The sequence below is a fragment of the Pipistrellus hanaki genome, assembly GCF_964339955.1.
Source record: "Pipistrellus hanaki genome assembly, chromosome: 4".
In the NCBI taxonomy this organism is placed as follows: domain Eukaryota; kingdom Metazoa; phylum Chordata; class Mammalia; order Chiroptera; family Vespertilionidae; genus Pipistrellus; species Pipistrellus hanaki.
In genome coordinates this window covers 4,912,880-4,927,033 of record NC_140506.1, presented here as the reverse complement: position 1 = coordinate 4,927,033, position 14,154 = coordinate 4,912,880, and the positions used below count along the sequence as shown (strand labels likewise).

Below are 14,154 nucleotides of genomic sequence, written 5' to 3'. Positions count from 1 at the left end.
CTCCCTTCCTCTCTCTGAAATCAATAAAATGCATTTAAAAAATTAATATAAATTCTTGATTTCCTTTTTCTTTTTCTAAAAAAATTAAAAAATTTAAAAAAATGCATATTTTTAAAAGGTCCAAAGCTATGATAACTCTTAGCAACAAACAGCCACAGCACTCAGATTTTTCCCACTGAAGAGAATTAGGACTCTTTGGAAAAATGACTGATTTCAGATTTGGGACAGAAAATGTACAAGGTAAGTCTATATCTTGTAGAGGCAGAAGTTATTCAGGTTACAAAAGAGTAATAAAGTTACATCAAAAGTATATAAGACCAACTTGTAGGGACTAAGAATGGACAAAGATGGGATAATCCAAGCTTCAAAAAGAATTATGACTGTAATAAATTAAAATACATCAAAATCATAAAAATCAATTCATATTGATATTAAAAAATGAAAACTAACTAGTCATATTTGGAGAATGATATAAACACTCATTATTGGGAAAAGTAAGTAATGTAAACGAATCAAGCATTTCCCTGCCTTTCTTGTTCAAACTATGTTTAGAGTAATAAAGAATTAATCAGCACAAAATTACTCTTTAATATGAAACAAATAATTAAGAAAAAATCAGTATTTTGTACCTTCTAATGAAAATAACAAATCTAGGTAGACATCATTTAAAACCAATCCTGAAAAACTTTTTAACAGACACATCAGTAAACATAGAGATTAATGAAAATGGGACAAATATTATGTGCCTCCTGATGTGATGCAATAATATTCAGCATCACCTATGAAGTATTCTTGTCTCTTACTCTCAAAACTGAACTTTAATATTAAGTCCCTAAGATCTAAAAGGTTACAGGAAAAAAAAAAAAAAATGGTGAGTAGAGGAATAACTTAAATGACACCAGAAGAAAGATCTATGAAATCCAGAAATGTGGAATAGTCTACAGAAAAACATGTAAGTGGCATGAAAAAAAGATGTGAGAGATCAAATATTATAGATTATGAAACTTAAGAGCCTTATCAATCAAAACAATTGCAAACCAACTATAAAAATATACTTTTGATAGAATTAAGGAAATGTGAACATTGACTAAGTATTAGATATTAAGGAATAACTTATTAATATTTATTTTGATATAGGTGACAATGAAATTGTGTTTTGAAGTAATTTCTGTTAGAGACAGATACTAAAGCATTTATGGATGAAATGATATAAGTATGGGAACTGCTTTAAAAGTATTACAGCAAAAAAAAAAAAAAGATGGGAAGGGACAGAGATAAAACAAGATTGGGAAAATGCTGATAATTTTTGAAGCTGGGTGATGGGTACTTCTATGTACTCAAAAATTTCTGAATAAAAATTTGTAGGGAGATAAAACATTCCTATTTATGAAATTTTAAAAGAACATGAATTGTGGCTTAATTCTGCACTACTATAGGAAATCCTACGTTTATATAAAATTATGTAAATATATGATTAATGCAATCTGAATACCTATTTATAGCTTTTATTTCTATTATCTAGATTAAAGGGATAAGGAAAAAATAATTATTTGGAAGGGAAGATAGAATTTCAATTAGTGATTTAAAACACTTACTTGTAATAAGTAATTGAATAACTGATTAAATAGTGGTATTAACCATAACATCCAGTCTAATATACTGAAATAAACTGTCCCAACCAAAAAAGGCAAAAAGTTAAAAAAATAACTGAAAATGTTCTATTACATCATAAAGTCTACAAAGAACTATTAAATTTCATGTTATCTGTTATCAGGAGTCAAAATAACACTCACATTTTGAAGGAGTTGCTCAAACCAGTCATATCCAGTATCTCTGCATGCTGCAACCTATGGAAGAAAAATATAGTGAAAATATTAAAATTATAAATTTACTTACTCTGAATAAAATATTCTTTTATGCTTTAGACTTAAGTATATAAATGCTTCATCAATGCCTCAAGTAAAACTTTTATTTTTAAAGTAAATTATTATTTTCAGAAAGTTGATAATTTACCAACGTTAAAGAATTTTATTCTAGCCGAAACCGGTTTGGCTCAGTGGATAGAGAGTCGGCCTGCGGACTGAAGGGTCCTGGGTTTGATTCCAGTCAAGGGCATGTACATTGGTTGCCGGCACATTCCCAGTGGGGGTGTGCAAGAGGCAGCTGGTTGATGTTTCTCATCGATGTTTCTAACTTTCTATCCCTCTCCCTTCCTCTCTGTAAAAAAATCAATAAAATATATTTTTTTAAAAAAATTTTTATTCTAAAAACTAGGGGCCTGATTCTTAAAATTCGTGCAAGAGTAGGCCTTCCTTCCCCTGACTGACACCACGAGCTTCCTTCTGGCACCAAGGACCCGGGCTTCCCTTCCAGCCTCACAGATTTCGTGTATCAGGCTTCTGGTATAAAATAAGAGAAGTAGAACCATGTCGAGGTTAACCCAACATCTCAATACTGTCCCTCCTTTTGTAAAATGGGGCAGACCTCAACTAGTTTTGCACCTACAGGGACCATTGCCTTGTTGCTGTCCTTCTTACCACATCAGTGATGTTTAAAATTTTCCTTGTCATTGCTTCCTTGTCATTGTGTGGCGTTGGAGTAAACCAGAGTTTTTGGAATGTTTCATTTACTAATTTCTAGAAGAAAGAAAAATTTCAAACCAAGTAATTATAACAAACATGGCAAAATTCTCAATTCCAAATTCTTACTAAAGCCTAACAGAAAGCTATGCATAACTAATCAAAATACAAGTTACTGGAAATTCTTGATACGAATTTCTCAGTTTAAAAAAAAAAAAAATCACCAAGTTATCAAAATTATAATTTTTTAAATTTGGTAAATATCTTAAATGGGTGACAATATGCTTTGCCTAGAACTTTTGCATAGCATACACTTGAATGCTTTAAACAAAAAATATTTTTACTATCTTTGGGGGAGAAGTTATTTAAAAAAAACAAATATTGGGATAATCATATATGTAAATTCACTAATAAACTCAGGGTAAAATTTTCAACATACTATTTACTAATTTAGAAAATCAAGTATATGTCATGCAAAAAAATCAGTTACTTTAATCTGATAATAAATTTCCCATATATAATGCAATCCCTATAATAACATTAAATATTATAATTGCTGAATTTAAGAAAGATTACCTTTATTAATAAAAAGATCTGGAAATAAGTATGTATTAAAGTCTTTTCTTAAATTTACAACCTAAAAATATTGACTTGTAAAGTTTTATATACATGGATGGACAAAAGTAAGTTTACAGTTGTAAGTATGCCAAAGTTTATTCTTGTATTTTTTATTAATTATTGCATTATTTTCCATACAAACTGTAAACCTGCTTTTGCCCACCCCTTACATTTTTATCAACAAAAATAGATATTATAAGCATTTATATTATTTAAAAACATTAATGAAAAATTATATTTAAGTAGTCAATGTTTTATCTTACCTTAATGCCCTCTTCATCATTAACTCTGCGAATCATTTTTACACACATTTCTGTAATTTTTGGAAATGTCGGTTGTTCAATACAGATGTCTCTTAGGATCTTTATTACTCTTTTCCTGACACTGATACCAGTATCCTAAAAACAGAAAGGTATTTTTAAATGTAAAAAACAAAACAAAAAAAAACCAATATTCCTAGCTGCAGGAAATCTGATAAAATAAAATCCCATATAATAAAATCCTAGCATGCAAATTGATTGAATGGTGGAACGACCAGTTGCTATTATGTGCATTGCCCACCAGGGGCAGACACCCAATGCAGGAGCTGCCTCTTGGTGGTCAGTGTGCTCCCTTAGGGGGAGCACTACTCAGCCAGAGCTGGGCTCATGGCTGGTGAGCGCAGTGGAGGTGGTGGGAGCATCTCCCGCTCTGCTTCAGGCGGGTGGTAAGGAGCCAGGGGTCCCAGACTGGGAGGGAGTGTCTGACTGCCGGCTTAGGCCTGATCCCTCAGGCAGTTGGATATCCCCGGTGGGGCCTCACACTGCGAGAGGTCAAAGGCCAGGCTGAGGGACCCCTGCATTGGGGTCCTCTAGTTAGAAAATAAATTTTAACAAGCAGAATAGTTACTATATAATAACATGATAAATATGGTCTATATATTTCTTCTTTATGTGTCTTTTTAGTGATGTTACTATAAATATGGGTTATTTTATATTGTCATTATTTTAAATATGATATCTAATCCATGGAAAAATATTAAATAGCATTGAACACAATACTAGAGTATAAGCTTGCCAAAAATTAAATGAGATAGTTAACATGAAGCTTTCAGAATAGTGCCTGGCACTTAAACAGCATATGAAACACTTTTAGCAAAAATGTCTAATGTAAGTCTAATCATACCATTGCCACTATCTTACTGTTTATAGGAAATACAAAATACAAAAGAATAAATTAAACAAAACAATGAGGAATAAGAAGATTGACCTGGTCTGACAAGGTCAGAAGGGAAGTGTGTAAAAGTTAGAAAATACCCTAAAATTTAAAACATGACCACCCAATGCAAGGTATGATCCCTTCATTAGATTGTTTATAATTTTTTTTCCATCCAATGTTTGGGACAAATGAAGAATTTGAATATGAACTGGTTATCAGATGATATTTTGTTTGACTGCGATAATGGTTTTTGTTAACAAGGGCAGTATCCTTATTTTTTTGAGAATTAAGCTCAAATATCTATGGTAGAAGTAGTAATATGTTTAAATTTAAATTAATTTAGCAAAGAATATAGATGACATATGGTGGTGGATACATGGGTGTTCAGTGTACTATTTTTCTTTAATGTTACACATTTTCATAATTAAAGAGTTTTAAAAATAAATAAAAAGCATCGAACGTGTATTGTGTAAAATTATTTCCATTATGCAGTTTGGTAATTGTGAAAACATTTAGAATAAATTCCTAGGGCAGATACTCTCAGAGTTAATTAGCTTGGAAATCCTATAGGCTTTGCCCTTCACTCTTGAAAACACTAAGGCACTAAAATTCTTCCATTCTTAAATACTTTGTTTCAATCAAAATTATATGAAAGTTGAAGCTGAAATTATCTTTAACTCTCAATCAAACAATATTCTGATATTAGACTAAAGGTGATAAATTGTCATTGTATGTGCCTAATGCATCTCTGTTGAGTTATAGAAGAAGTCAATATGCCTGCAGTGCTTGGTATGTAGATTCCGCAGGTATCTAGTAATTTCAATGGTTCCTCTTATATTCCAGGAAAATGCTCGAGGGCCTGAGAAATCCATGAAATACATGAAAATTCTGTATCTTAGAACAGTATTTAAGTTTGCTCTTAAGACACAAATGACTTTCTGGACACACGTAAGTAATTAAAAAATACTGTCAGATATCAAAGTTCTGTACTTAGCCCTCATTGAAATAATTCTTCCTGTTTATATGCACACTTATACATACACATACAATTACACCAGATTCCTAACCAAAATATATAACTATCCCATGTAATTTTTATTATTTACACATAATAAACTGACATAATCAAAGGGCAGTAGTAACTAAAAAAAGAAATCCAATTTTGACCAATGATTTCCTTTAGAGGATTGAGCAGACCTCCTCCTGGAATACATCCTTCTTTAGAAAGCTGCTAGAGTTAAAAGATTGTGCAATATAAATATGTAATTGGTATTTACTTTTCTAACTTAACATTAAAAATAATGTGATACTAGGAAAACCAAATTATATTCATAAATCATAATAAAAATGACAAAACAACAAACCAATATTCTTTCAATCAGCATATCATAATACTGCTCAGCAAGCTGAGGTCGACAAAGGACAAATCGACCTAGTAATTCTACTGCTGCTTCCCGGACACTAGTGGAGTTATCCATCAATCGCCCGTGAACCCCACGCTGCATATCAAGCTAAAGAAAAACAAAACAAAAATATATAATTTATACGTAAAGCTAATATTTTAATTTGAATAGAAAGTTCAAATAAGAATCATGTGAGCTCCTCTTTACCCTTGCTAGGATACTGGGATCTACAGCAACAACCTCAGATAAACACTTCATGGCTTTTGTTCGAACGGCAATTGCATTTTCCCCAAGAACTCGAAGGATCTGCCAAGCAAACATTGACATTTTCATAAATTTTAGAACATTTAACATTTCAACAAAATATAACATGCAAACAAAAGATTAAAAATATCTTATTCACCCCTAATCTTTATCGTAAAAGCCTAAGTGACCATTAGAGTGGAACGACCAGAACCACCCGTCGCTCTGATGTGTACTGACCAAGGGCAGACGCTCAATGCTGGAGCTGCCCCGTGGTAGTCAGTGTGCTCCCACAGGGGAGCGGCCACTCAGCCGGAAGACGGGCTCACGGCTGGCAAGTGCAGCAGCAGTGGGGGCAGCCTCTCCTGCCTCTGTGGCAGCGCTAAGGAGCGGTGAGCCAGGTGGTAAGGAGTGAGGGATCCAGGATTGTGAGAGGAATGTCCACCTGCCGGCTTAGACCTGATCCATGGGGGCCGAAGCTAGCAGGTGGACATTACCTGAGGGATCCCAGGCTGCGAAAGGGTGTAGGCCGGGCTGAGGGACACCCCGTCCCTTGAGCATGAGTTTTGTGCGCCGGGCCTCTAGTTTTTATTTTAGTGAGTAAAAAAATCTTTTGTCAACATAGAAGCAAATGCTACTTTCATGATCTTTATCTGTTTCCAATAATGAAGAGATATCATATACTACCCCACAAATACCCAGAATTATATAAATCTGTCATTGTATAAGGAATTCTGGTCCATTTTACCTGTGTCAAATAAATATCAAAGCTCTGGGCAAACGGCCTCATAGAGGCCAAGTATCGAACAATCAAACAAGCATCATCATAGTCCACAGTATCAGAGTTCATCCTGCAACAAAAAGTTATTAAAATTTAATTTTATTTAATTTCTTATAAAGTAAGTAAATTAATTTTACAGAGATAAGAAAGTAAAGATGTTTTCGCTCTAGATCTTACTTTAATGTGCTGAACTGAGAAGGAGTGGTTTTGATAATGCTTCTAAGAAACTTTTTCCGGTTTTCAGCTCGATGCATAATTTGACCAGTTGTCTCAACTTCCTTTGCGTGATGTGTACCTTCAGATGATTCCTCATCTTTTTGTGATTTCATTGCTTTTTCTGTTTCCAAAGTTGTGTCACGGAACCACTGGGCTATATAGAATTTACGAGAAAACTGAAAAGAAATGAGATATGAGTCTGATGAAACTGGTACACAATCAGGAATACAAATATTAAGATTTATTTTAAAACAATTTCTATCAGATAAAACCATGTTTTAAGAAAAAAGTTGTAATGTTTAGAATATCTAAATGATAGAAAAATTATTTCACTTAGTTCCAGTATAATGATGTCAAAAGATAATTTGATAAACACAATTGTATTAAATAATACTATCAACTACTTTACCTAAGAAAAGTATCACACGAGTCAGTAAAATTAGAAGGATAATGGGTAACTAAAAAAGTTTAGAGCAAATAGATAAAATGCTGAAGGGAGAAGATGTTATTTTCAAAATCTCAACTTTAAGAAATAAACAGCCAGGAAACCAAGAATCTTGCTACCTTGCACAACCACTTCAAAACTACAACTAAAAGACAAAATGGATATCACTTAGGACTATGGGAAGGCTGGCTGAATGGAAATTATACAACTAGAAGGAAAGAGAAAAGCACACTGAGACTTGGAGGAGGTGTGGAAGTGAAGTGTAGAGGTACAGAGATGCTCAAGGGAAGTACGCTGTTGTCTTTTTCAAATGGGAGGGAGACACAAGCTCCTGACTGATGTGACTTCCAGCTTCCGGCAAGACTCTGGGGACCCAGACTCATACAGGGAGAAACTGGACTGTCTGGCATCAGGCCGGACACAAGGGCGGCTTTTTTTCAGAGGTGCTTGCAGCAATCATTGTTTCTGCACAGTGCTGTGCAGGACACAGAGACCTGGGGGCCTCTTCAGGGCAGGGCTGATGGCCAGCCATTGCTGTTTGCTCCACCCTGGTGATTCTCTGAGAACCTGCCCCAACCAATTTACAACCCCTTCCAAGCTGTGCGTAGAGGCTTTTGCATATGAATGGCCTGGCCCTCTGCATCTAAAACCTAACATACTGAAGCTGCGTCAGAGAGCCCAGAGCTTCCAAAAGAAGGCCCAAGGCTCCACAGCAGCTAGCATGGCTTCACAGCTGGGCCTCATCTGGGCATCTCCAAACTCCAAACAATAAGGAGGAATCTTCAGATCTCTCTGTAGCTCCTGCTATGTGGCTTCAGGCAGTGGCTGACTTTGCACCTCCTTGGAGATCCAAGAGCCAGTATACCCAGTGGTCAGAGTGAGACTATCCGGATTATAACTCTTCAGATCCATAAGAGACACACTCAGGGGGCGCCAAAGTCACACTGAAGCAAGTCTTGCCCATAAGAAGTTCTCCCATTGTAGACATAACTGGTCCTCACAGCCAATTGGCCTGGAGGTCAATTCCTTCAAGTGATACAAACAACAATCAAGGCTTAACTACAACAAGACTGTGCACACAGCTCACAAAGGGGTGCACTAAGAGTGTCCATTTCAGATAATTAAGGAGGCTGAGCCACAGGGCCCTATAGGACACCTAGCACAGAAAGCCACTCTATCAACACAGGGAAGCAGCCAAATTGTGGAGACAAAGAAACAGGTCACAAATGAAAGAAATGGAGGAAAGGAAACTACTGGACATAGAGTTCAAAATCTTGGTTATAAGATACTCAAGAATCTTCTAGAAACCTTCAAGAAATTTAGTGAGACCCTCAAGGATATGAAAAAGGACCAATTAGAAATTAAGCATACACTGACTAAAATAAAGAATACTATACAGAGATCCAACAGCAGACTAGAGAGTCCCAAGAATCAAGTCAAAGATTTGGAATACAAAAAGGCAAAGGACATTCCTCTGGAGAAGCAAGAAGAGAAGAAAATCCAGAAAGTTGAAGATAGTGTAAGGAGCCTCTGGGACAACTTCAAGCGAACCAACTTCCAAATTATGGGGGTACCAAAAGAAGAGAGAGAGCAAGATATTGAAAACTTACTTGAAATAATGACAGAAAACTTTCCCCACCTGGTGAAAAAAATAGACTTACAAGTCCAGGAAGCCCAGAGAACCCCAAAGAAGAGGATTCCAAAGAGGACCACACCAAGATACATCATAATTAAAATGCCAAGGGCAAAAGACAAAGAGAATCTTAAAAGCAGCAAGAGAAAAACAGTTAGTTACTGATAAGGGAGTACCCATATGATTGTCAACTGATTTCTTGACAGAAATCAGCAGGCCAGATGGGAGTGGAAAGAAATATTCAAAGTGATGAATAGCAAGAACCTACAACCAAGATTCCTCTACCCAGCAAAGGTATCATAATTGAAGGTCAGATAAAGAACTTTAAAGATAAGAAAAAGCTAAAGGAGTTCATCAACACCAAATCAGTATTATATGAAATGCTGAAGGATATTCTTTAAGACGAGGAAGAAGAAGAAAAAGGTAAAGATAAAAATTAAGTAACAACAAATACATATCTATCAACAAGTGAATCTAAAAATCAAGTGAATAAAAAATCTCTAGGACAGAATAAACTAGTAAATAGAATCAGGGGCATAGAAAGGGAGTGGACTGACAATTCTTGGGGAGAAGGGGGTATGGGGAGTGCAGAAAGAGACTGCACAAAAATCATACACCTATGGATGAGGACAATTGGGGTGGGGTAAGGGAGGAGGATGGGGTGGGAACCAGGTGGAAGGGAGCTGTGGGGGGGGGGGGTGAGAGGAGAAACAATTGTAATAATCTGAGCAATAAAGATTTATTAAATTAGAAAAAAAATTTTTAGTACAGTTATACCTTGACATAAGGGACTATTTCGGGTGAAGACTTGTCTATTAAAGCCAAAAATCCATTATATAATAAAGTAGGTTTTCTGAATGCATATGTTAAAAATTGACAAATTAGGTGACCTGTTTTTCTTATGTTGACACTTTTTATGTAATTAAAATTAAGTATGAAAAGTTCAATTTCAGAGAAAAGTTTTCTACATGTAATTTTATTTTTTAAAATGTATTTTGAATTATTTTGGTGGGCTTTTTTTTTTTTTAAGTGTATTTTTATTGATTTCAGAGAGGAAGGGAGAGGGAGAGAGAGATAGAAACATTAATGATGAGAATCAGTGATTGGTTGCCTCCCCTATGCCCTGTATTGGGCATAGAGCCCACAAATCCAGGCATGTATCCTTGCCCGGAATCCAACCTGGGACTCTTTTGTCCACAAGCGCGACGCTCTATCCACTGAGCCAAATCAGCTAGGACGGTATTACTGTAATTTTAAATTTATACGGAATAGGTCTAGTAAATGCATACATTCACCAGTCACTCTGAGTAAACAGCTTCACAGAGCTGAGGTGTGGCTTAGTGGTAATACTGGACAGCACGCATTAAAACTGCTGCAGGAAGTCATGCCACAAGGCAACAATAGAACCAATCACCATGCACAATGTGGATGATCATGTGCTAATGATTCGCCAAACATTGTTTATGAGCAGTGATTCTTGGATTTAAAAATGTAGATGATAGTTGTAGATATATATTTATTTATGTTGGTGAAATTACTATAGTGTTTATTTTTAACATATGGACTATTTGCTAAAATTTGTTAAAAATAACAGTGAATTAACTTGTTAATCATAAGCAAATATTGATTAAAACCATTTTAAAATTAACAGGATGTTAATTTTCACATATGATATATGGACAGGAAATTTTGTCCATTAAATCTGAAGTTTGTTAAATCGAAGTCCGCAAAATCAAGGGCTTACTGTACAGAATAATACCTGCACCAGAATTCCATATAAGACAAGTCAACCCATAACCATTCTTTTGTGTTTAGATTATCAACTACCCTTTTGTTTAAAAAAAATCGACATTACAGACAATTCCCCCCTTCATGATATTTCCCAATTTTCTTTCAGACCCAATTTAAATAAGTATGTGGTATTTAAAAAAAAAAAAAGTTGAAAAATCCTACCACTAATGAAGGATCAGTCTCAGTGTTTTCCTCCAAGTAATCAAGCAATGCTTTTTGCAATTGCTGGATTTCATCTTCTCCACCTGAAACCTATGAAATAAGCCAAATAGATAAAAATATTACTAATGTATATTAATAAATTCCAAAGTTGCCAACACAAATCAGAGGAAAAAATAATAAATAATAAAAAGGAAAATACAAGTATAGCAACTAAATGGAAGAAACAGAATAATATAATTTTGAAAAAGATTAATAAAGTAAATGTTATCAGTTGTCAACAATTAAGGAAGTTGGGTAAAAAGTTTATGGAAGCTCTTTGTAATAGTCTTATAATTCTGTGAATTATGAAATTCTTTCAAAATACAAAGTATATTAAAAAATTTAGAGTATTATAAATATTTAAAATTATTTAAAATTATAAATATTTAAAAATATATATTTTATTGATTTTTTGCAGAGAGGAAGGGAGAGGGCTAGAGAACTAGAAACATTGATGGGAGAGAAACATCGATCAGCTGCCTCCTGCACACCTCCCACTGGGGATGCGCCTGCAACCAAGGTACAAGCCCCTGACCGGAATCGAACCTGGGACCCTTTAGTCTGCATGCCGAAGCTTTATCCACTGAGCCAAACCAGTTTCGGCTAGAGGTATTTTTAATGGCCAACGTGGGTAAGGTTATGGACATTAAAAAAAAAAGAGTAGAAGAATATGAAAATAGCTGTATGTGGTAGAATTAGAGATCATTTAGTTATCAATTTTTTTTTAAGTAACTTATACTATTACTATCATCTCATCCATACTTAACAAAAAGTAAATGTAATAATAAAATACATTCTCCCCCCTAAAATATGAAAGCTCTCTCATATTATAATAAAATCAAAAGAAGTCTTCTTCACCTTTCTTCTACAAAACATTCAAAGGTACAAAACAATTTGGGTATAAAAAAAAAAATCATCTCAGTAAACTAAAGATTTAAAACTTATGTTAAACCAAACAGAAAATAACATCATATATTCATAACAATAATTTGTAAAAGCAAAGCAAACTACGGATTTATGTAAATCATTTCAATGTTCCCTACGTCGTTAACTTTTTCTGACAGGACTTTTTGAAAAGCCCATTTTAGAAGTATGGATCTTATTTTGAATCTACAAAATGAAATGCAATACTGACATAAGAATATGTGAAGAAAGTAGTTAACTATTATTTATTCCCATAATTTTATCTGAATACCTGTTTTAAAATTCTCTCTATTGATCCTTGATCCATTTTGCTTGTGACGGCATCTTTCCTCAATCGGGCAGCAACAGTTCCAAGGTAATCAAGAGACGCCACTCTTAAAGCCATCTCTGTTGACTTGTTGCTGAATTGATGAACCTATATATAAAAAGAAAAAAGCAATTTTGATATAATTTAACCCATTTATGGACAGTATATTTTAATAGCAATTTATCATATAAATTTTCAAACCCATGTTGTATTATCTAAAATATAAATATTTTTTCTCGTGATAGTTTTCCAGAGTGATTGCCTTTTGAGTTTCTGGAGTCCTAATGATAAAAAAAAAAAAAAAAAAAAAAAAAAAAAAAAAAAAGCTCTGCTAGTATGGCTTAGTGATTGAGCCTCACTATATGAATCACTGTTCGATTCCTAGTCAGGGTACATGCCCAGGTTGTGGTTTGATACCCAGTAGGGGGCATGCAGGAGACAGTTGATCAATAAATCTTTCTCCTCATATCGATATATGTTTCTATCGCTCTCCCTCTCCCTTCCTCTCTGAAATGAATAAAAATATATTTTTAAAAATTATACATTATTGCCAAATCCGGTTTGCCTCAGGATAGAGCGTCAGCCTGCAGACTTGAAAGGTCCCAGGTTCAATTCCAGTCAAGGGCATGTACCTTGGTTGCGGGCACATCCTCAGTAGGAGGTGTGCAGGAGGCAGCTGGTCGATGTTTCTCTCTCATTGATGTTTCTAACTCTATATCTTTCCCTTCCTCTCTAAAAATTCAATAAAATAGATTTTTTAAAAATTATATATTACACCTCCCTAAGAACACTGTCACTTTCTTTAAATGTAGGCTCAACTGCTTATTTGTTGTTGTTTTTTTTAAGTATATATATATTTAACCAAGGTACATGCCCTTAACCTTTACTGGAATCGAACCTGGGACCTTTCAGTCTGCAGGTTGATGCTCTATCCACTGAGCTAAACCGGTTTCGGCACAACTGCTTATTTGTTAAAAATAAAGTATTACTGAAATTTCTTAGACTGAATTCTGATGCCTATGAAACATTATCTTGGTTCCATAATAGTATTAACATATTTTTCAGTTCACAGAAAGTAAAGTCCCACCAGCTTTGTAACAATTTGTATTGCACAAGTCCAAATGTAGTTTAAAAATAAAAGCAAAAATCACAATATTTCTTTGCATTTCCCTATTGAGTTACATAAAAACTAAAAAGTGTCTTTTTAGAAACACTCTTAAAAATGACAGTTTCATGTTAATCAAAATCAATTTCATGTTAATCCATGCTTTGAATTAACTAAAATAACTTATGACTCAGTGTTGAGATGCTTTTAACTAAAATTATGAGTTCCAAACAAACAAACAAGCAAAAAAGTTTCTAAAATACTATTATCTTAGGTAATGAAAACACCAAAAGGCACATTTCAGTTTTCTAGAAGTTACTGACAATATTGTGTACAATTATATGAACATGCAAAAATAGAGATGCAATGGTCATATTTCCTTACACATTTTTAAAGAATTCATCATCTGTGAATCAGTATATCCTCATTATGTTGTCTTCTAGCAATCTAATAATCTTTAAATTCTATACTCTTACCAACAGTCTCCCTAACAAACTAAGGAGTAGTTCAGCAGCTGGCCATTCAGGCTTATTGACTGTTGAAAGAAGATCTTGAACAAAATTTTCAAATAGTGGTCTGTAATCTTCTTCACCTTGCTTACTACCACATCTGTTCAAAGATAATGAAAAGACTGTGAATTTAGGAGACATGTCCACCAATATGACTGAAATTTTGTTAATTTTCTCTTCTTTATATCTAAAACAGGTATGA

General features: G+C 34.3%; 1 protein-coding gene across 5 annotated transcripts in view; it reads right to left on the bottom strand.

Moving 5' to 3' along the window:
- NIPBL (NIPBL cohesin loading factor) overlaps window positions 1–14,154 on the bottom strand; it is a 157,941-nt gene that overhangs the window by 30,687 nt on the left and 113,100 nt on the right. For all 5 annotated transcript variants that reach the window (XM_084880551.1, XM_084880549.1, XM_084880553.1 and 2 more), the window contains 10 exons: window positions 13,920–14,052; window positions 12,303–12,446; window positions 11,069–11,158; window positions 6,999–7,213; window positions 6,789–6,891; window positions 6,005–6,103; window positions 5,759–5,905; window positions 3,461–3,595; window positions 2,538–2,636; window positions 1,794–1,847 (listed from right to left, as the gene is read on the bottom strand). In XM_084880551.1, coding sequence (XP_084736677.1) covers window positions 1,794–1,847; window positions 2,538–2,636; window positions 3,461–3,595; window positions 5,759–5,905; window positions 6,005–6,103; window positions 6,789–6,891; window positions 6,999–7,213; window positions 11,069–11,158; window positions 12,303–12,446; window positions 13,920–14,052 — 1,219 coding nt within the window. The remainder of the gene's footprint in view (window positions 1–1,793; window positions 1,848–2,537; window positions 2,637–3,460; window positions 3,596–5,758; window positions 5,906–6,004; window positions 6,104–6,788; window positions 6,892–6,998; window positions 7,214–11,068; window positions 11,159–12,302; window positions 12,447–13,919; window positions 14,053–14,154) is intronic.